The sequence below is a fragment of the Myxocyprinus asiaticus genome, chromosome 13 (assembly GCF_019703515.2).
Source record: "Myxocyprinus asiaticus isolate MX2 ecotype Aquarium Trade chromosome 13, UBuf_Myxa_2, whole genome shotgun sequence".
NCBI lineage: Eukaryota > Metazoa > Chordata > Actinopteri > Cypriniformes > Catostomidae > Myxocyprinus > Myxocyprinus asiaticus.
The window spans coordinates 34,888,441-34,913,121 of record NC_059356.1 but is presented as its reverse complement, the minus strand read 5'-3'; the positions used below and the strand labels follow the sequence as shown (position 1 = coordinate 34,913,121).

The following is a 24,681-nucleotide window of genomic DNA, read 5'->3' as shown; positions in this document are numbered from 1 at the left end:
CTGATAGACATAATAAAGATTAAAAAAAAAAATTTTTTAAAAACATATTAAAGGCAATTTATTGGTCACTTATAATTATGATTCATGCAACTTTTTTAAACTCATATTAATTGAGATAGATACATGCATTTAACAATTCACTTGTTACACTTTAAAAATATGCTTAAAAATTATTAAAAGAATCTTAAAGGAAATGGCGACCTTTTACAAGAACTGTACATGCTGATTATAGCCTATACTGATTAAATTCTAACCTAAAATCTTGAAGTAGCCTATCATTTATTTTACCCAAATATTTTACTGCATTAGTCATTCTAAAGAACAGTATGGCAACATGGCTTAAAGTGTTTGGGTAAAACCATAATGTTAGGGTGTATTGACTAATTGAAACATTTGTCATGAGCCTGTTTGTTTATATATTTTTTACAACATGGGAGGTTGGCATGTTGTTTCCGATAATTCCGATACACTAAGATCGGCAACATTATGTCGACTCACGGACCACCATCATGTCCTCACAGACATGTCTGCAAGGCTCCGGCTCAATTGCTTTCCTCTGTGGTGCACCCAGAAGCGTGTCGCATATGCATGCGCATCATGTCAGCAGGAAACACCATGAATCAAATCCTGTTGTGATCATGGAGTAATCACAATTGCATAATCAGTGACGGCCGCGCTGCGGACGTTGCATTTTCACATCTAACATTACATTTTTCATACACTAATGGTGAAAGTTAGGTATAGGTTTGGGTTGGGTTGTAGACTTTATAAAACAGTCATTCCTCATATGTGACTGTACAGCAGAAAACAACGCGCTTCACGGACATTACACCCAGGTATTTTTTTACACCCGATTTTAGATAAAGAAAAGTCAACCTACTCTTTCTGATCTCACTGTGAGATCAGTCTGATTTTTTTTTTTTTTTTTTTTTTTTATAATTAACATTTTTAACATTTTTATTCAAATTTGGTGAGTCTTTGGTTGTCTTCAAAAAATTGCATGTCCACATATTAAAACAGGTCTAGAACCGCCCCTGGTTGCACTATTGCGCTACCTTGAATGTACTGTACATAAAGATGCAGAGTCTAAAAATTCCAGTTTACGCAACATATAAACTAACACTGCTATGTTGCATAGATCTTCTCAAAAGCCAGAGATATTTATTTAGACGCCCACCATCTCGCTCTATTTCTCGCCCTCTCACTTTCTGTCTACTCAGGGCTCCAGACACATCATTAGCTGCAGGAGGCTGCCCACACACACTGCTTGGTGTGGGATAATCTTACTAAGCCTGTTATCTCTGAGACCTTCCCCGGGTCTCTCTGGTGCATGTCTCTTGTCAACATTTCATCAATCTTCTGTCTATGTATCTATCTATCTATCTGTCTGTCTGTCTGTAGCTTTTTTCGGTTGTTTTTATATTAAATTTAGCTAACAACATTGGCCAGTGGGGTAGACAGAGTCTGCTAATATGACTCAAATCTGGTTCACAGTAATGCACTTTTTATAAAATAATGAATACAACATATTAGATTATAGGCACAGATCCAGATACAAAATGTTCACAGTTAGACCTATTAACTAGAACAGTTACTGCGCACAAGGGTCCAGAGAGATAATCGGTCAGTTCAAAAACTTATGGGCTTCTCCTAATAATTGGTTTTAATGCCTTCAGTCAGTTTTTGAATGTCTTCTTGTTTTTAAAGAGCATCTTTTGTTTAAAATCTGCAAATACAGTGTGTGGTCATCAAAGTGGCCGAAGTGAATGATTTTTTATTTTTATTTTTTATTTATTTATTTATTTTTTTAGTATATTCATATATTATATATGCTTAAAATGTCCCTGATAATGTGTAAAAACCAGCTGTCAGTGTGTCTTAGTAAACTTTTGGGCGGTTATGAATAGCATAAAGGACTTGCTGAGAATATGCCAAGGTACTGTATGTGTGCACGCCACCCCCGCACAACTCTAATGACACACTGCTCACTGATTGTTTCACATTCACTGCTGGGCGGTAATTAGCAGGTTTTGTTGCATCTAAAGCACTGTAGAAAATGTATCAGATTTCATTTGACTACTGCAGTATGTGAGTGGACACTAAATAGGAGAAAATTACTTTGTGTGAATATAAGACTGTGAGTTAACTGCATATTAGAAACATACAGATAGGCTACTGTGCGTAATTAAACTAATCTGTTTTTTTTCTTCCTCTCCCTGACTGAAAACAACCAAGGTAAGGCTGAAAAAAAAAAAAAAGAAAATCCATTAAAAGAACAGTTAGCCTGTAGCGCCCCAGCTTGGTGATTACTAGTTAGTACAGGACCTTGAACCACATGTAAAATTCAGAGCTAGGTGTGGTTTGACTTTGACAACATTTTTCCATCACATATCTATCGAACAGTAGAATTATAGCATTTATTATTATTATTATTATTATTATCATCATTTTTTTAGAATTATTAAATATCTCCTCTAATATTTAAAATGATTGTATGGACATTAGGATCATGCCTTAAATACAGGGTTGGGAGGGTAACTTTTGACATTTGTAAAATGTAATTTGTAATGTATTCAGTTAGATTACTCAAATTCAGTAACGTATTCTAAATACTTTGGATTACTTCTTCAGCACTGGTAGATTTTTTTTCACTTGTTTTGACTATAAAAACTCTGCCAGTACAGTAAGACAAAATACACATGTTAAAAATACATTCTCTGAAAAAACCTAAATATCTTATGCAGTGTTGTTTCTAAAACAAGATAAATCAAACTGATCTTGTTTTAAGGATTTTTAGATTTTTTTACAGGAAAACAATACAAAAATTATTAACAAGAATACGATTTTTGCCCTAATATCAAAGGTCTTACTAGAAAAAAAGAAATTATGATCCAACTTGAATTTTCTTGATAAAAAAAAAAATATGATCGTGCCTGGTAACGTGCATGTAAAATGGCTAGAAATAGCATTTTAGCTTAGCGTAAAGCTGACAATTTACACAAGGTTTATTTCTATTTCTTCTGCTCCAAACTTACTTCAAATGTACTTCTCTGTCTGCTCGTATGAATGTAACACATCATAAGAAAGTGTTTCACCGCTGTGGATAAATGTTTTCCATCTGAAAGGACTAAATATTAAATGAAAGAAATGACTATAAAATGCAAAGTAATCTCTTCAGTAATCAAAATACTTTTTGAATGTAACTGTATTCTAATTAGCAATGATTTAAATTGTAACTGTAGTGGAATACAGTTACTTATATTTTGTATTTTAAATACGTAATCCCGTTACATGTATTCCATTACTCCCCAACACTGCTTAAATATTACAGAATGATTTATATTCGGTTAAGAATGTCCATTTTATTAATTAAGGTTATCAAAGTCAAGAGATCAAACGGAATTCATTTTTCGTTTTCAAAAGAATCGCGTTGGACTCACAGGTGAAATCATATTATCATTGTGTTACATTATAAAATTATATACAAATATTTTGATTAAAAAAAAATGAAATGAGTAGAATACACTTGTAGTAAAGCCATAGAACTTGTACAACAAGTAAACGTGTAAATGTTTGCGATGTTGTGGACGAATAATTTGACCGCGTTTTAATTGGTCACTCCCACGTCTATCAAAAATAAGCTCCGCCTCATCGGACGAAGGCGTATCACGGAAGTTCATCCCTCAAAGCGGAAGTGAAGGCCAAGGTCTGTCAACAGGAGACGCTTCAGGCGGCTGCAAGGGAATTTTCACTCAGCCTGTCATCCAAAGAGTAGAGAGAGAAAGAGAAAGCCAGCCGCGCTCACATCTAAAGGTAACTGCTGTCTAATTTTGGTTCTGATATGATGGTTATTGTTGTCTGTTCATCTGTCGTTGTTTACTGATCCAGACGAACTGACAGGACTGTTAGCCGATGCTCGCGACGGTTCCTTGGACGACATTAAAACGGAATAATTTAGACTTCTATGTGCCTATTTTATTCAATTTATGAGTCATTTGTCAAAAGCTGAGTGCAGTTGCGAAGGCTCATATTTGTGTGTGAATGTGTACGCGTGTGTGTGTCAGGTTGCTTCTGCTTTTGGGTGTTTGATAAGATACTCGATCAACAGATCTACATTTTTATCTACAGTTGTGCTATCTTTCTTCAGGGCTTTTTTCAAACGGACTTCTGTTATGCAGCCGTCACGCGTCCCTCAGTGATGTCACTAAGCGCCGATTGTATTACGATAAGATGAGCGTTACTTCTCCAAACATTTTCCTACATGCTTTTTACATCGCTTCCGAAAACTTTTCTGTAGCCCTGCCCGTTTTTGTGTCGCATGAACGCCGGCTTTCAGTTGAATACCCGTAGGCAGATATCAGAAGTGAAAGACATCGGCCTTCATGAGGAAGTCAGTAATTGGCTGTGTGGCTCTTGATCTTCGACGCTGCCCAGAAATTAAAAATGACCAGCCTCATTCTTCCGTTGAGTGTCATTTAGTAAGATTATATTTACATGGTAAAAAAAGTAGAAATTAACACCCTATCGCTCATTGAGGTCAAAGGTTATACGCTATGTGTTTATTTTATGGCCTGAGGAGGATTGATTGACAGGTCAACTAGGCGAGTCATCACATAAGATCAAACAAATACATTGACATTTGAAATGAAAGCTGTTCGGATGGGATTGGCAAAGTTTTCTATGCATTCATTCTTTTCAAGAGCCTATATAGTCAATGTTTTACAGGCGAGGAATAATTGTACTCAATTTAAGAGCTAGTAACAATGATTACTCAACTTAAAATAGTTATTCAAAGAAACTGATGAGTGATGCTAGTAATAGAGCAGACTATCTTTATTGTTGGTCGTGTCACGTGTTTTCATAACCCATGAGTTTAAGAAGTGATACTGTCAGTGTTAAATGTTAACCTTTGATACAGTGAGGATTTTAAATGCACTTGTGTAACACCTATTCACTGTCTTGCACAGTGCAAAGAAAACCTTTGTTCAGTAGAAGCACTTGATGCACTAATGACTGCTGAAACCTGCTTTACTCTGACCACGTTTACACCTGGTATTAAGGTGAGTTTCGGGTGATCAAGTGGTCAATGCTAAAAACAGGTGGAAATGGGGTCTAAAACTTTTTGTGATCAGATCACAAAAACCACATAGGAAAGTAGTCAAAAATGCACGTGAACATCACATTTGAGGTGGAAACGCTTATCCATCCTGGACAGCTGCGAAGGACCACCCATCACCTGTCAATCAAATGCTGAGCTAAAAGAAGAGTTTAAATTTTGCCGGTTATTAGCGGCTTATAAAAGGAAATAACTGTTCAGACTGAATTTGAAAAAAGCAGATACTTACACGAGCACTAGAACTTAGCAGATCTTTTTCACTGTGTCTGAGATCAACATGCAGGGACTCAGATGAGAAGCATCCTCAGCAAATTCAGGTACTACAGTAAAATAATGAATATACTGCTCGAAATGTTGCTTTGGAGCTCAGATTAAATTTCAGCTGCATCTGGGAGAAACAGTGCACCATTTTTTTTCTCTCGCTTTGTCTTTTTTGACTTTAAAAGAAGTTTCTTCATATGGCTCGCATTGCTCTATAAATAATAACAAATTAAGAAATGGATACACCTTGTAGGAGAGACCGATCTTTTGTTTTTGTTCATTTATTTGATGCAGATCGCTGACGAAACTGAAACTGAACACTGACAATAAATGCATGTGATGCACATGACGCATCATACCTACGACAAACCCTGAGGGGAAAAATACACAGCGTGCACTGGGCAAAGTCACCTGGAATCAAATAATAAGTCACATCTTTTAAATTCGCTGCCCTGCATTATCATAATAACAGAAGTAAACAGTTTTATTTGCATATAGCGCAGGAATTCAAGTTTGGATTTAAATCCGTTTGGAGGAGACACATTTATGTGGTCAAGTGTAAATACAATGTGCTTATTCAATCGGATAGCAATCCGTGTGAAGTGACCCACTGTAAATATCCCCTTAAGAGTTTCATAATCTTATTGTCTCGGAGGAATAAAATGTAGTGAATGATAACCATTGCAGAGCAGACTCGAAGTCAACATGAATTCAAAATTAACCCTATGTCTTATATAAACATTCCTGGTCTTCTTTGGTGCAAATCATCCGTGCTTGATATTCCAAAATAAAAATGTTTGTCTTCATAATCTTTCATCAAAATTAATTAATAACTTGCTTCTCTTCTAAAACAACTTTACTTTTCCGTTGATGTTAAACAGCCCGAATGCTGTTTCGATATATGTAGGGGAGGGACATTGTGTTATATTCTGACTTACAAAATCTCACATGTAGTGATATACTTAACATTGCTTGAAGGAATAGTTTACCCAAAAATAAAAATGGTCATCATTTACTCACCTAATGTTGTTAGGGTTTCTATGTTAGGCAGAATGTTAGCCTTAGTCACTATTCACTTTCATTGTATAAAATAAAAAATAAAATATGCAATGAAAGGGAATGGTGACACATGGTGGCTAACATTCTGCCTAACACCTCCTTTTGTTTTCCATGGAAGAAGGAAAGTCATACGGGTTTGCATGAGGAAGAACATGAGGACAAGTTAATGATCCCTTTCATGTAGGTGGCATACAATACAACTGAATATAAAATGCATAGACGCATCATTGCAATGAAAATATACTTTTAATGAATTAAGTTAAAGGAACAGTTCACCCAAAAATGAAAATTTGCTGCTAATTTACCCGCCCTCAGGCCATCCAAGATGTATCCGAGTTTATTTCTTCATCACAACAGAATTTAAGATTTTTAGGATTTCATTTCAGGCCTCTCCTCTAAACAATGCAAGTGAATGTCCTCCATTTTTTGACGGTCCCAAATGCATATTTAGGGTGCATCAAAATAATCCACACGAATTCAGGCGACAAATAAAGTTCTTCTGAACCCAAATAATTGATTATTTTTAGAAACAAAACAATACTTATATACTTCTTAACTACAAATGTTCACTTCCGTACATCTCTGTGATGCACGCTCATGAGAGTGATGACGTAAGCTCGTTGGTAAGGTCACATGGAGGAGGAGGCAGGAACTGCGTCATTGTTTACAAGAGAAACTTGTACAGAGCAAAGACGAAGCGGCATTCACAAACCAAAACAGTCCAAAAGAATTTCAAAACAATATAAAATTAAAAAAAATAATTTCCAAATAATAATAATAATAAAAAACCATTACTGCAGTAAATAATCATCCTTTATTTTGGAGCAATGTCGTTGCATTTTCTACTTGTGCCTTTTCTTTTAACAGAAATATATAGGCTATATGACCGTCAAGAATTCAAGCCACACAAGTTCTAGTTAGTGAAACCAAGTGCGAGAGCATTTACTGAGATTCACAGGATTTACAGCGTTTACACAGTGAGATCAATGGTGATATCACACAGAAGAGAAGCTTCACAAACTGAAGAAGAGGTAACAGGCGAAACAACAGGGTAAGCACAAAACAGATCAATGAAGATCAAGAGCAAATACAGACAGGTAAATAAACACTGCGAGTCCTTTGTGTGAGACTTGACAGTGAAGTGGCGTGAAGGTGAGTTATTTATGCAGGCAGTGATGAGTGAGAGAACTAAGTGCAGGTGAGGTGAATTAGAATTCGGGTGATGAGGAGCGGAGCGCTGAGGGAGGTGCAGAGCCCGAGGGAGGCGTGACAATGACAACGTTTTTACACATACCTGAGTTTGCTGGAAAAACAGCACGGGCACAGCTGATGAATTCAGATATCGATCCTTTGTTTCTTTCGATGGTCTGAAATACTCGGGGGTAAAATATTCACTGCACACCCTCCAATATTTGAGAGAATGTAGGAGTGTACTGATATCCAGGTTCAGCACAATATGCTAGAGCTTCAGTCGCTCATGATCATGTATAGGCAATCGATGAAAAATTTATATTTTTCCCAGCATGCATTTTCTTTGAGGTTTCTGAAGGTTGAAGCTTCCAGGATACACACACCAAACGACCATTTTGAACAATACACTTATACGAATACAAATCTTCAGCAAAGACAATTAAACTTTTGTACAGCGCTCCTTCTCTTGTAAACAATGACGCGCTTCCTGCCTCCTCCAAATGACGCGTGACCTTACCAATGAGCTTACGTCATCTCTCATGAGCGTGCGTCACAGAGATGTACGGAAGCGAACATTTGTAGTTAAAAAGTATATAAGTATTGTTTTGTTTCTAAAAAAATAATCAATTGTTTGGGTTCAGAAGAACTTTATTTGTCGACTGGAGTCGTGTGGATTATTTTGATGCACCCTAAATATGCATTTTGGACCATCAAAAAATGGAGGACATTCACTTGCATTGTTTAAAGGAGAGGCCTGAAATGAAATTCTAAAAATCTTAAATTCTGTTGTGATGAAGAAATAAACTCAGATACATCTTGGATGGCCTGAGGGTGAGTAAAATATCAGCAAATTTTAATTTTTGGGTGAACTGTTCCTTTAATGCTGGCAGCTTTCTTGTTGTGGCTGTCAATGCATGTGAACAAACAGGAAGAGAATATTGCTTTCATCTACTAGTTCTGCTCTGAAAAGCAGAGTGGCTTCTCCAAGCATGCTTGAGAACAGCTCGAGGCTTTATTTGTCATCAAGAAGGCTGTTTGTGTGTTACTTCCAATAAAACAATCAAATTAGATGTTTCTTTCCTCATTAGATTCTAATGAGGAAAGCTAAATATTGCTCCTTTAACTAATGACTCATACTGTGGGTGACTTGTGAATTGAGTGTTTCATGAGAAACAAGGGTGTGATCAAGGTTATTTCCACAATCAAATGTTAAATGTTTTCATCTATTTATGATATGTTATGTTTTACATCTGAAAACAGCCTGGTCAACGAAAGTCTTCAGGTCTGAGTGAAGACCTGACACATAGAGTAATGTTTCAGACCACCGGACTATGTTTAGGTGGAAAAATACAAACCACCTGCTGGGCCCTATTTTAAGGGCTCTAGCGCCAAGCGCAGTGCTATGCCATAAGTCATAAGTGCAAAGTCAATGGGTATGACCATGATGTTCTGGTATTTTCGTACAAGCATGCACTAAGTTTAAGTGCAAATGGGTTTGCAAAATCACACTCTAAGTGTGCTAATGGGCTGGGTCAAGTTCATTTTAATTCAGAGGTTCTTCTCCAGTTATTACAGCATCTTTGTCCTATTATATAGTCCATTCCCTCAAGCACCAGCGATATAAACAAAGACAGCACATTCATAAGAATTTGGTAGTGTAAATGGACTGTATGCAATGAATTAGAATAATAGAAATATGGACACGATCCTTTTATATGTGTAGAAAATTTTATTCTCGTCAGGATTTGGATAAACGCTCCCTTAAATGATTGAGAATCTAAGTATTAATTATAATTTTCATCTAATGACACACAAATCATGGCTAGTATTAGGCCTAATGGTGATACTTCACTTCTACCGGTCGATTTTGATCAATTAAATAAATTTATTGAAACATGAAAAAATTAAACCAAAAATATTTCTAAATTCAATTACACTCAAAATAATGAAATGGTAAAAGAAAAAAAGAAAAAAAAATCATATACCAAATCCAAACATTTTATCCTCTCCAACTTCTGTGTCCAGCACCTTTTGCAGTGACTTAAAAATCACTCTATGACAACAGGTGGAAAAATGCCATTACAAATTAGATCATAAATACAATTGTAAATATAAACATAATAATTTAAAAATAAACCATGACTTATAGATAGTTTAACACAAATCTCATTAATATTTGTTTCATAAGATGGTTACAACTCTGATCGTCAGGGACATAATACATTTTTTTCCACTATATTTTCAGAGTTTTCACATGAACTTTACCACCTGTTGGTGGAATATCCAAACTGCAAATGCAAGAACTGAGTTTGAACTTTGCTCTGAAAACAGACCTGCTTTTGAAACGTCTTAGCGCAATGACCTATTTTTCAGGCTGGTGCGAAAATTGCACTTAAAATTAGAAAATGTTATAAGACGTAGCGCATTGTCCTTTGCGCACTCATGAAAATAGAGCCCACTGTGTCTGAACTAAAGATAAAGTTGCTTTAATGAACAGGAACAATTGATGCACAAAGTGGATTACTTAAATGATCATTTGACTACACAAAAAAGAGAGATGAAAGACATTTTCTGACAAAGAGCAAACATGGAATGCTCCACTATGAGTTGCTTTTTGTTGTAAGATGCACTTAATAGCATCTGTTAAGTTGTATTATTAATGAGGGCAGCTGTTGATGGCGTCAGTTCAACCTTCTAGGCTTCAGGCAGGCCGTTGGGTGTGTCGTTATCTTTGTGATTGCTCTACAAGATGACAACGACTTCATCTTCTATCAACAATCTTCTGTTACACTTACACACCCTCTCAGTCATTCGTTAAATGCTCAGGCCAGTTGCAGTCTTATATTGTAGATGCATGCGATTTCCTTCCAGCTGGTCAGTTTCCTGAAAGCATTTCGGACTTCCACTCTTACTGATTAAACCCTCCCTCTCAATGAATGATGTTTGATGGGGGTAGGGATTGTAATCAAACTACAGTTTGTGTTCTCGCAACTGTTTTTGATGGACTTGTGTATATGCACCCAGAACTATATATTCAGCATGTACAATGTGGTTTCCCTTAAGGAGGAAATGAGCCACAATCACTGGAATGCTGGTGACAGCAATTCCGAAAGACACATGTTGGCACAAGTGTCAACATGATGATGGTTTCCCCCAAAGATAACAGGAAGTGAATCCGATGGTGCTAATTCTAATAGCAATAGATAAGAAGGGTTTGTCCTAGGTGAGATTCCAGGAAATTACTGCCGTATTTTGTTGAGTGCTTCTTTGGAGTTTCATCTCTGACGTGATCTGGTTTGCTCACTTGGTTTCAGAACAGAGTGGCATTACATTGCACTGAAGGAAGAGAGCTACTTTGATGTCATGAAAGAGTCTATAAAATCCCCTATAACTGCAAAAAATAATTATGATGTGTAGAGGTTTTTTTATTTATTTTTGGCTTATGTTCCAGTCTGTCCGTATGCTTACGAGATGCCCAGTCCTTTCGTTAATAGCCCTGTTAAGATGCAATAAAGCAGAGCATATGAAAATCATAAATATTTCATAAACATGCTCTCTCTTTCCCCATCTACCCTCTGGCGCAATCATTCCTATAGTTTGAGCCTTCATTGGCCTCATTGTGAGAATTGCTCGCCAGTGTGGTTTTGCCACATACTGGGTTTCTAGTTATTATTTTTTTCCCACTTTCTTTGTTAAAGGTGTATTGAATGACATGGGAAAGATGTAGTTTGCAGAAATGATTTGTGTATGTGTGTGTGTGTGTGTGTGTGTGTGTGTGGAGAGAGAGAGAGAGAGAGAGAGAGTGTGATTCTAAACCTCAGTCACATGCCTTGGATTAGACTGAACCTCAAGGCTTAATTTTGGCAGCGACATCGCCTGCTCCATAATCACTTTTTATTTCTTTGATTGGCCTTTTCTTGAGTTTCTTTACAGGTGGCCTGTAAGCCATTCACATTAGAAAATACTTTCTCCCATCCCAGTTTAAAGGGATAGTTCACCCAAAAATGAAAATTCAATCATTTACTCATCCTCATGCCATTCCAGATGTGTATGATTTTGTTTCTTTTGCAGAACACAAACAAAGATTTTTAGAAGAATATATCCGCTCTGTAGGTCCATACAATGCATAAGAATGGTGATTAGGACTTTGAAGCTCCAAAAGCATGCAAAGTCAGCATAAACATAATCCTTATGTAATATCTTCTGAATTGATCCAAATGGTTTTGGTTGAGAACAGACCAAAATATAACTCCATGTACATCTTGACAGCAGTCTCTTCAGTGATCATGATTTCAAGCTCGATGACACTACCTGTGGTACCATCTAGCGCAGTGTGCATACGTCATGCACTAGGAAGTGTAACTGGTCTTGAAATCATGATCAATGGTTAGATGCACAGTTAAAAAGGAGTTATATTTGAGTCTATTCTGACTTCAGACTGACTGGATCACTTCAGAAGATATTGATTAAACCACAGGAGTCTGATGGATTATGTTCATGCTGACTTGATCTCCTTTTTGGAGCTTCAAATGCTCAAACACCATTCATTTGCCACCTACAGAGCTGAGAAATCTTTCTTTTTGCATTCAGCAGAAGAAAAAAAAGTCATACACATCTAGGATGGCATGAGGGTTACTAATGATGAGAATTTTCATTTTTGGGTGACCTGTCCCTTTAATATGCAAATAATAAATTTTTAGGATAATTTTCCCAAAAGGATGCCCGCTGGATGACCAATCGGACACAACAACATTTGCCCAACCAATGGCATTAGTTTCACACATTAATTATTTTTTCAGTTCCGTTGGGCAGCACAGACAAATGGATCTAACCTCTGGCGTCTCGAGATACGTTTTTAAAATTGAAGTACTTTTTAACTTGACACTGCATCTAAAAAACAAACAAAAAACAAACATGGCGCTCCTGCGCGAGACGTGGCACAGGCGACACACTTGTTTACATAGAAAAACAATTGAAAAACAGTGCAGATGGACAAATGCCTTAAGTAATTGAACTCTGAATAGAAAAGGCCTGAAAGGGATAGTTCATTGCTCATTATTTTCTCACCCTCATGCCATCTCAAACTCATATAACTTTCTTCGGTGGAACACTAACGAAGATATTTTGAAGGATGAATGATGTTTTTTTGTCCGTACAATGTAAGTCAATGGGGATGAAAACTTTCAAGCTCCAAAAAGAACAAAGTCTGCATAAAAGTAATCCATATGACTCGAGTGGTTTAATCAAAGTCTTCTGACACGATACCAAAATGTAGGTCCTTATTCACTATATATCTGTGTTCCGCAGAAGAAAGCCATTCGAGTTTAAGACAGCATGAGGGTGGACTTATCTTAGGTGTATCTAGCTCTAACAAGCTTGAAATAATGAACTCGGACTGAGTTTTTCCCTTTCTGTGTCTTTTTTTTTTTTTTATAGTCACGTTTATTCTCGTTCACGTTTGTACTGTCAGATGTGTTAATGACTGTAGACTACTGTAAGTCTGACCTCAGAGACTCCATAGAAGTCTGTAATAAACTAGCCTAAACTTAACACTGAAACAGTTTTGGATCAAAATAAGTTAGGAGTTGAGAAGTGTTTTTCACTCCTGCAATTTATTTATCTGAAAGCAAAATAAACACGACACCACAGTCTGTTGTCCACAGTGCGACTCTCCAAGCAGAGCTAATTGTGGGTTTATGTGTCACTCCGATAAACAGAAATACACAACAACAGGCTGAAATAACAGCTCAGGTCCTGACCTGTTTTCAGCATCTTATCAGTCGATATGGTGCAGATAATTCAGGATCACTGATTAAAGCAGGGTATTTAGGAAATAGGTTAGCGTACATGTGAAATGACACACTGTTATCTTGTATGTTTTCGTATCAGTGCTTTTACCAGTAATTGCTGCACAGTGTGGACGGTATTTGTAAAGTGGATTGTTTTGATGCAGTGAGCATTATGGGGTGGCTGGTTAATGGTTAGTACGGTGGCATGGTGTGATGGCTGTTTTAAAGGAGTTGTTGTGTTACAACCCCTTCCCCCACGCTCGTTAGGAGCCTAACGACCTGTAATAACTTCGTCCTTTCCGTTCCCTCAATGTGTGAGCATCATAGACCAGCGTTTTGTTCATGTCCATTTAGGCCTGTATCTGTACAGATTGTGATTTGCTGAACTTTCTTTCTTTTTCTCTAGGTTTATTCATCCCGTAGGGGCCAGATATCCATCTTTTTCTCCCCTGCTCTCCCTTTCTCTATCTCTCTCTCTCTCTCTGTTGGCCCTGTCCTCCCCTGAGCTCCATTGATCCTGGTTCAGGACCCCTTTCCCTCTCAGATCAAGCCAGCCCTCTTCTCTCCTCTGTCCGGCCTGTCGCATGGCGGGGCGAGGTGGACCAGCGCGGACCAATGGTGCCGCCCCCGTCGGGAACAAAATCTGCCAGTTTAAACTGGTCTTACTCGGAGAGTCTGCCGTGGGCAAGTCCAGCCTGGTGCTGCGCTTTGTCAAGGGCCAGTTCCACGAGTACCAGGAGAGCACCATCGGAGGTTAGTGCGTGCATGTTTGTGGTTGTGACAGATTATTTAGGCATTTTTAGCACATGTGTGAAACAGGATTTTATTAGCTCTTTTTTAAATACTATCATTTTATATACTATTTAGAAACACTCCTACATTCACAATACAAATATTCCTCCCAATTATCTTATTAATGGAAACCAAGCTGCAAAAACAGGTCATTTAAAAATCATGTTGGTCACAACAAGGAGCACGTAAACATATCACTATGATTCTAATAACTACGGCCGTTTTCACACCTGGCTCTTTTGGAGCGTTTGTTTCGGAACCTGTTGCATTTTCTCCGTTAGTTCGGTTAGTTTAGGCATATATGTACATTGCAGTTGCATTCGGATCTGCACCAAAACAATCAGTCCGAGACCTCTGGATGAGGTGGTCTCATACCGATTGCAAACGAACTCTGGAGCGGTTCGATTGTGGTGAGAATGCAGTCTGTCCCAACGGACCAACGAACAAAACAATATCCCTATAAAAGCTAGGGCTGGGAATTGCCACAGACCTCCCGATTCGATATTACAATAATGTTTCCTAGCCGATTTAATGGTTTGATATAAAAACTTTGTCAACTCCTTTTTCTCAGAAATAAATGTCTATTGAAGAACAGTTGTGTCTGAAATGAAAATTGTTTTCACTCTGTAATATAAAATTTGCAGGTAAAAGGTAGGGATGTGCAAAACTACAAATTTAAAACTGTCAGTCGACCAGTCAGTTTGTTGTCTGAGCTAGGTGACTAGTTAATGCAGCCTTATGGGTTCCTTTGCACTACGTCCATTTGTATTCAACAAATAAATATAAAGAATATATAATTAACTTATCAAACTAATTTTGTTATTTTAGAATAAAAAATATATAACATATTACCATAGGCTATTACTATTATCATAACAATAATTTTGCAACATAAATGGAGGCTAAAGAGTAAACTTGTTCAAGAACCATTTCTGGGGCTTTACTGAATTATGACACACATGACAATTCACCTGTAGTCCCAATGTCATTGCTTGTTATTTGCATATGCATCCTGAGATAGTCTGAGCAGAGTTCTCATAGACAACACTATTCTTATAAACTGCTCCCAAATGACTGACAGTGGAAAAAAGTGAGAACTCACAATTTGCACATGTTCCGAGAGACACGATGGTGCTGCGTGCGTTGGCGCCAAAGAGCAAATTAACTTCTGAACATAAAAGCAAATCAGACACGTGCATCCCTGGCATGTCTTTTGTCTGTTTTTCAAAATATAATCAGGTGTTTCCTCAAGCACACGTCTTTGTGTGTAGCATAATTTCTTGTCGACAGTGGCTGGTAAATGTGCAAAATTACCCGCCACTGCGCATGACTAGCCTAGCTGTTAGATGATAAATATTGTGGGGGTGCGACATGTAGTTTACGGCATTTAACAGTTTGATAAGCTTTTTTACAGCTAAACTATTTATTAAAGCAGTGTCAGACAGAATATGTAGAATTACTTCAGACAAATACTCCCCACAACACCTCTCAAATAAAGTTTAGGATTATGCATAATAACAGGAAAATTGACATCCGACAGTGAACAAACAGCGCTTTGATGTAGCAGTGGTGCATTAAAGGACTGAGCATAAAGAATTGAGACAAAACTTCTCAGAGAGAAAATATAATTTGTAACACTGCACAAATATAACTTCCAATATTTATCTATTAATCATTGTAGCATTAAGATAAACATGATTTTTTTTATTTTTATTATTAAACAAAAAAATGTAAACTCAGAGAACATCCTCTCATTTTCAACTGCTTTTATTTTCAGCAAACTTAACATGTGTAAATATTTGTATGAACATAAAAAGTTTCAACAACTAAGACATAAACTGAACAAGTTTCACAGACATGTGACACAGAAATGGAATATTGTGTCCCTGAACCAAGGGGGGTGGGGTCAAAAGTAACAGTCAGTATCTGGTGTGGCCACCAGCTACATTAAGTACTGCAGTGCATCTCCTCCTCATGGACTGCAACAGATTTGCTAGTTCTTGCTGTGAGATGTTACCCCACTCTTCCACCAAGACACTTGCAAGTTCCCAGACATTTCTGGGGGGAATGGCCCTATCCCTCCCAGACGTGCTCAATGGGATTGAGATCCGGGCTCTTTGCTGGCCATGGCAGAACACTGACATCACGCACAGAACGAGCAGTATGGCTGGTGGCATTGTCATGCTGGAAGGTCATGTCAGGATGAGCCTGCAGGAAGGGTACCACATGAGGGAGAAGGATGTCTTCCCTGTAACGCACAGCGTTGAGATTGCCTGCAATGACAACAATCTCAGTCTGATGATGCTGTGACTCACTGCCCCAGACCATGACGGAACCTCCACCTCCAAATCGATCCCGCTCTATAGTACAGGCCTCAGTGTTATGTTCATTCCTTTGATAAACACGAGTCCGACCATCACCCCTTGTGAGACAAAACCACGACTCGTCAGTGAAGAGCACTTTTTGCCAGTCCTGTCTGGTCCAGCGAAGGTGGGTTTGTGCCCATAGGCGAAGTTGTTGCAGGTGATGTCTGATAAGCACCTGCCTTACAACAGGCCTACAAGCCCTCAGTCCAGCCTTTCTCAGCCTATTGCGGACAGTCTGAGCACTGATGGAGGGATTTTGCATTCCTGGTGTAACTTGGGCAGTTTTTGTTTTCATCCTGTTCCTGTCCCACAGGTGTGATATTCGGTTGTACCGATCCTGTGCAGGTGTTACATGTTGTCTGCCACTGCAAGGATGATCAGCTGTCCTTCCTGTCTCCCTGTAGTGCTGTCTTAGGCATCTCACAGTACGGACATTGCAATTTATTGACCTGGCCACATCTGCAGTCCTCATGCCTCCATGCAGCATGCCTAAGGCACATTCACACAGATGAGCAGGCACCCTGGGCATTTTCTTTTGGTGTTTTTCAGAGTCAGTAGAAAGGTCTCTTTAGTGTCCTAAGTTTTTATAACTGTGACCTTAATTGCCTACCCTCTGTAAGCTGTTAGTGTCTTAACGACTGTTCCACAGGTGCATGTTCATTAATTGTTTGTGGTTCATTGAACAAGCATGGAAAATATTGTTTAAACCCTTTACAATAAATATATGTAAAGTTATTTGGATTTTTACAAAATGATCTTTAAAATACAGTGTCCTGAAAAAGGGATGTTTCTTTTTTTTTTGCCGAGTTTATTTTTCATCAGGGAGACTGTTTTAAAATTGTTTGGCTCAAGAATCGCGATATGTAACACAATAGATTTTTTCCCCAGCCCTAATAAAAACCATAAACATACCTGATGGATCTTTGGGGAAGACATCTGTAGGTCCGTTCATCACTGTAATTCATCATCAAAGCACAGATATAGCTTTGTAAATGTCAATGTAACAGCATTTCATGGCTCAACTAAAGCGATGGTGTCAGCGCGATCGTGATAATTCAGGACCCTTTGCAGCCAAATAAGGTCAGTTTCCTTCAGAGTGCATGCTCACGAGAAACAAGCTGTAAAAGACTAGGCTGAATCAAGCCTCTTAATCACCAGCTTCTTATTCAGTAAAAGGATCATGGCGCTCAAGTTCTTCTTCGCCACTCAATCTCTGGCGAGTAAAATCCGAATATTTACTAGCCAGTGGCAGATAACAGACATATTTAGTTGCATAACGCAAAATTGTAAAATGGTAGAGGCCTGCATGTTTAAATCAGTTCTACATATTTCACCTCAAAATCAGTCCAGAAAATGTGAAAAGTCTGAAGATTCATTATTGGGGTACTTATAACACTACACAAGCGATAGTGAGATTGTGTAGAACATACTCAAGGTATAGATCATAAACCCACACTATATGCAGGCTCATGTGCTTCTTGAGGGCTGGGCCAGATCAGAGGCAGAAAAGTTGGTTCTTATAATCACCTGACTGCCACATGAGTTATACTGGTGTATTAAACAGACAAACTCATATGCATGTGCACTCATCAGATCTTAAAAGCAAACACATGCATATAGTTGCATATCTTTTTGTACTTGCTGACATAACCACAGCTACAAGTGCTACTGATTTTAGATTATCCACTTTTAAAGAATTGCGTGGACAAAGAGGAGAGGAAGCAGTTCGGCATCTAGAAGGAAAGGGAAATGATCAACTGTGTGTGTATGTGTGTACGCGCGTGCGCATCACCAGTGTTTTAAGGGATTCTTAAGTGAATTTGGTTATTTACAGTCATATAATATTCCATCAGGGCTGAGTCTTAAGTTTAGTAGGGATTTATTTATTCAGAGATTGTTTAATACAATCAGACTGGAGAGAAGAAAAATGATTGGAGACATTATTACAGGCAGGATACCAAATGCTTACACAGAGCTATGAATTAGGAAATCCTCAGCATTTTTTGTTCTTTGTCCCATCAATGCCGTCTTTCTGTCGTCAGCGAGCAAGTCAAAGTTTGCAGCGCTAAGCGCACTGGAGAAATTTATATGAGCTACAAACATGTGACCATGGCATCTGACTCTACAAAGTCAAGGGATTAGAAACTTGCATGGTCTCTCTTTTTTTGCTTTTCACACACTTCCTTTTATCTGTATAATTTTAATCTCTATACTAAATTTGTACTTTTTTTTTTTTTAGGTGCTTATCCATTAAAATCTGCCCGCCATGATGGTGTTCTGGGTGGTTGCTAAGGCATTACACAGTTGCTAAGTTGTTCTGAGTTGTTGTTGGTGCTTACTGGGCCAAGTTAAAAGAGCCCACCCCCAAGTCTCTATATTCTAGGGGGTCTCCTTCAATGCAAGTCTATGGGATTTTTTTCACCCATTTTATTATCTATCTGGTGAAAATCTCAAGTCTGATCACTTAGAAAATTGCACACCGGTCCTCAACAAGCTGTATGATTTGAGCTTTCATTTATATCCGTAGCACAAACGGATTGCACAAGTTTAATACTTGGGTTTTAGGGGTTTTAAAAGCCTGTAACTTAAGTTATGAGCAATAGTAATATTGATGCTACCTTCTTAAAATTAGAGTGTCAAACATAAAAGGGAATTGACAATATAACTTAATGGCCTAATGATCTAGGTTTATTCATCCCGTAGGGGCCAGATCTCCATTGACGGCTGATTCGCTGAGAAAGTGACTAATTCAAACTGCTAACCTGAACTCTTGAGTTCAAACCCTCAGTTCATTTCGGGTGATTAATGAAAAAGATCTGATTCAAAAGAGTCATTTGTTCACGACTCATGCTGGTTTTGTTGTTGCGTACGGTGCAGCGAGCTCATCACAACAGATCCAACCCCCTTCCAACTGCACTGCAATGACACTGTTTCACACTCACACACAAACACACCTGCAGAAGCCCCACAGATCTACTGTGCAGGGCTCCAGACTAAAAAAATGACTTAGGAGCCATTGGCTCCTAAACTGAAACATTAAGGAGCCAAATCACAGATTTTCTCGATTTAGATTGCTGTTCAGAAACCAGATATAAAGCAGAAGAAAACGAAGTCAGCTGATAACCCATTCATCGAAGGTTTAATAAACGGCGTATATATAGTTGAGAAGATACGTTTGCATTCCCTTTTGTCTCAAATGTTCACACCCCTTTCACAATTTATACAAATATGGGAGAGAAATTTTTTTTTTTTTCAATATAGTACTGCCCTTCAGAATCTACATTACAGATATTTACAAGTATAGTATGCATATAGTAGTGTGTTTTCTTCTTTAGCATTAATGAATGTTTGCACCTTGTGTAATATTTAGTAGTCCCTCAAGTGTCCTAAGTGTCAAAAGATTGAATATATATATATTTTATAAAATTTTAATTTTTAAAATATTGCCTTAGTCTTTCTTTACAGTTACTGGATGGCCCAAACATAGAGACTAAAAGAGTGCAAATTGAATGAAACCCCAGATGCAGTACTCTAATCCCAGTCAATAATTACACTATGTAACACAATTTTTGTTCCTGGGTAGTAAGTGTTATTTCCTAATTGCTTGTGCCTCAAAAGTATAGAAAATGGCTATTATTCCCCACAAAATTTGCTTTTGTGGCCAGGACAGTGATTTTGAAATTTCCAATGAGAAAACGGGTGAATTTGTGTCTTTTCGTTCACAAAGTCAGAAAAAACAACAACATATGAATCCAAATTAACATGTATTTATACTAAAGTAATACAAAAATGACTACTAAAGATTTAGAAGTGAGTAGTTTTTCGAGATTTACGATTATACTGTAAATCACTTTCATGAATCAGCCTCCAAATGTTGTCTCCCATCATGTTCTCATTATACTGTCCATGATAGCAGCATTCAAAGTCCAGTATATCCTGATAGAAACACTCGCCTTGCTCCTCTGAGCACGCTCCCATGTTCTCCTTGAATTTATCAAGATGAGCATCAAGGATATGGATATCAAGGCCCATTGTGACGTAGGTCTTCCCAGAGTCTCAACCACATAGTTTTCGGCCTTGTGATTTCCCAGGAAGCCCCAAACCACTGCGACAAAGCTGTTCCAAGCCGCTTTCTCCCTTACTAGTGAGTTCTTTATCTGTGGTCTGATGAAGACACTGGCTTTGACCTTTTGCCTCAGACAGCTTAGGGAAGAAGTCTTGAAGGTACTTGAAGGCTGCCGACTCCTTATCTAGAGCTCTGACAAATTGTTTCATAAGGCCCAATTTGATGTGCATTGGTGACATCAGCACCTTCCGGGGGTCCAGCAGTGGCTCCCACTTGACGTTGTTCCTCCCCACAGAGAACTCGGTCCGCTGTGACCAGTCCCGCCTGTGGTAGTGCGCCTTGGTCTCCCTGCTGTCCCAAAGGCAAAGATAGCAGAGAAACTTGGTAAAACCACCTTGGAGACCCATCAGGAATGCCACCATTTTGAAGTCTCCTATGACCTCCCAGCCGTACTCATCATACTTCAAGGTGTCCAGCAAGGTCTCGATGCTGTTGTAATCCTCTTTGAGGTGCACCGAGTGAGCCAGGGGAAGAGACGGGTACTTGTTACCATTATGGAGCAGCACGGCTTTGAGGCTCCTGGATGAGCTGTCAATGAAGAGGCACCACTCATTCTGGTTACAAGCGATTCCGATTGCCTCGAACAGACTGGTCACATTGTGGCAGAAGCAGAGTCCATCTTGATGGGTGAAGAAGCTGGAAAAAGGTTGGTGACGCTTCCTCTGATCTGCGACTTGCACACTTTCATCCAACAAGTTCCACTGCTTGAGCCTAGACATCAAAAGCTCGGCACTGGACTTGGTGAGACCAAGATCTCTAATCAAGTCGTTGAGGTCTTTTTGGTTGGGGTAGTATAGGTTTCTCTACTCAGCTCCACCTCTGAAATACATCAAAGTCCATATCCTTGATGCTTATCTTGATAAATTCAAGAAGAACATGGGAATGTACCCAGAATAGCAAGGCATTCGGTTCCATCTGGATATACTGGGCTTTGAACGCTGCTACCAAGGACAGTATTTCGAGAACATGATGGGAGACTACATTTGGGGACTGATTCGTGAAAGTGATTTACAATATAATAGTAAATCTCGAAAAACCACTCACTTCTAAATCTTTTGTAGTCATTTTTGTATTACTTTAGTATAAATACATGTTAATTTGGATTCATATGTTGTTGTTTTCGGACTTTATGTGAACGAAAAGACACAAATTCGCCCGTTTTCTCATTGGAATTAGGTCAATTTCAAAATATCACTGTCCCGGTCACAAAAGCAAAGTTTGTGGTAAATAGTAGCCATTTTCTATACTTTTGAGGCATAAGAAATTAGGAAATAAAACACTACAGGAACCAAAAAAATAAAATAATTTTTGTTACACAGTGTTACCAGAAGAAAAAGTGGAATATACATGGGACTCTTATTTTGAAACGTCTGTGCTCCCAGTTGTGAACATACTGACGGCTGATTTGCTGAGAAAGTGACTAATTCAAACTGCTAACCTGAGCTATTCAGTTCAAACCCTCAGTTCTTTTCGGGTGATTAATGAAAAAGATCTGATTCAAAAGAGTCTTTTGTTCACAACTCACGCTGATTTTGTTGTTGCGTACGGCGCAGCGAGCTCATCACAACAGAACAGGTGAAAAGTGGCGTGAGACACACTGGTGCGCACTCTTAAGATGTATTCAATAACTCATAAGATGATATCTGACGAAACCGCATATGAACGCACACAACCCGACTGTCGCCAGTGACGACTAGTGTATTGCATTCAGTGGAAAGGAGGAGGCAAGAACCGGCTTAACAATATAAATGATAGTTTAATGATAAACTTAACCAAAACGACAAACACACACAGGTGTCAGACAGCTGTCCCTCTCCAGGCGGTCGGCCAGGAGCCCCTCCTCCCCTCGCAGTCGGCAGCCGGGCTCCGTCCTCCGGCAGATGGCCGCGGCTGCTCCGTTGGGGTGGATGGTAATGGCGAGGACTCTACTACGGCACATCCCTCCTCCTTCCCGGCTTTTGGAACCAGTGTAACACATTCAATAGAAAGGAGGAGGCGAGAACCGGCTTAACAATATAAATGATAGTTTAATGACAAACACACACAGGTGTCAGACAGCTGTCCGTAACACTTTCTGTGTCGCACTGCCGTCTCCGGTCAGCCTTATCCCTCTCGGGCTTAATCAGCCTTATTAGGGGCCGGATGTGCGGAATCACGACCCGGCTCCGCCCTACCACAACTAGATTTTAAATTCTAATTATTTTTAGTCACATTTGCGACCATTTTAGTCACAGTCTGGAGTCCTGCTGAGACTGCCAAACATAACTCTCATCCATGATCACGTGCTATAATTGTTTACTTCTTGCAATAACTGTTTACTTATTGTTATAATTTTATTATATATTTATAATGTTTATAGTGCTTAGGTTTATAGGTTTCATACTCTGCTTACACCTATGCATATTTAACATCTTACTTGGTACTTTAGTGAGTAAAAGGCATAAATCTATCATGAAGTATTCACTTTAGTGTAAATATTTGTCTTTAGTCCTATTATTTGTAATTTACTGTTGTAGTTGTATATTTTAATGTCATGCAGATATAATGCACAATGTCTGTTTTTTTTGTTTTGTTTTTGTTTTTACAATTTTTATTGATTCCCTTCAACAAATTAAACATAACAGAAAATACGGAATCAAATTATATAAAATTAAACCCTTCCCCCCCCAAACATTTAATACAATACATTGATGCCTCATGACCTTTTCCAAAAGCAGTAATCACCACTCCCAGAGTATCTGCTGCTTTAATGCATAATAATAAAACAAAATCTTGGGAAGGCCTAGCCCACCTTTGTCAATCGGCCTATGTAAATTACTGAAATGTAATCTGGGACATTTACCATTCCAAATGAAGGACTTCGCTATGCCATCAAATTGCTCAAAATAAGAGAGGGGGACATCTATAGGGAGAGATTGTAGCAGGTAGTTGAATTTTGGAATACAATTCATTTTAATAACATTAACCTTCCCAATCATAGATAAATGTAATGAAGCCCATCTACCCACATCCCTCGAAAAACTTTTTATTAAAGGGTCAAAATTAACTCTTAACTAAATCAGACAAATTTGTTGGGAATAAAATACCCAAATATTAATGCCCTGTTTGGGCCACTGGAAGGCGCCCGGCTGAAAAGCCTATACCAGGCAGTACGCTGTCGGAGCCAAAGCTTTGGATTTAGACCAATTCACTCTGTATCCTGAGAACATAGAAATGGAATTAATAATTCTGTGGAGGCAAGGCATAGATCTAGTAGGATCGGAGACAAATAATAAAATATTATCTGCGTAAAGCAAAAGCTTATGCGCCCCGCCACCACCCCTGGAAAATCATCCTACTTTCTTATCGCAGCTGCTGATGATTCCAGGGCAAGACAGAACAATAAGGGGGAAAGAGGGTAACCCTGCCGTGTGCCCCTATACAGAGTAAAATAATCTCAAATTAATCCATTTGTTTGAAACGCGCTACCGGGTGTCTATAAAGTAACTTAATCCACCCAATAAAAGTATTCCCGAACCCGTACATTTCCAAAATCTTAAAATAATCCCATTCTACCATATCAAACGCCTTTTCGGCATCAAGTGAGATGGCAGCGACCGGAGTCTGATTGTTCGCCACTGCCCACATGACATTAATGAAACGCCTAATGTTATCAGAAGAGTTACGGCCCCGAATAAACCCCACCTAATCTATATGTATAAGAAATGTCATAACTTAATCGGTTAGCCAAAATGTTTGACAATATCTTAACGTCTAGCTGGATCAGGGAAATTGGTTGGTAACTCTTACACTCGCTTGGATCTTTGTATTTTTTAAGAATCGGACTGATCCGGGCTTGCATCATGGTTGGCGGAAGCTTTCCATTCTTTAATGATTCCGTATAAACTTCTAGCAAAAGTGTCGGCCTTATGGCCTACCGTGTCGAGCAGATTCGGAAGGATCCCATCTAGGAATTTCACCACATCCTGTCCCTCTTCGCCC

At 38.6% G+C, this 24,681-nt stretch overlaps 1 protein-coding gene across 1 annotated transcript in view; it reads left to right on the top strand.

Moving 5' to 3' along the window:
- Positions 1 to 3,677: 3,677 nt before the first annotated feature.
- LOC127450506 (ras-related protein Rab-5C) overlaps positions 3,678 to 24,681 on the top strand; it is a 30,189-nt gene continuing 9,185 nt past the window's right edge. Inside the window, exons 1-2 of the mRNA XM_051714691.1 lie at positions 3,678 to 3,813; positions 13,823 to 14,169. Coding sequence (XP_051570651.1) covers positions 14,001 to 14,169 — 169 coding nt within the window. The 5' untranslated portion in view covers positions 3,678 to 3,813; positions 13,823 to 14,000. The remainder of the gene's footprint in view (positions 3,814 to 13,822; positions 14,170 to 24,681) is intronic.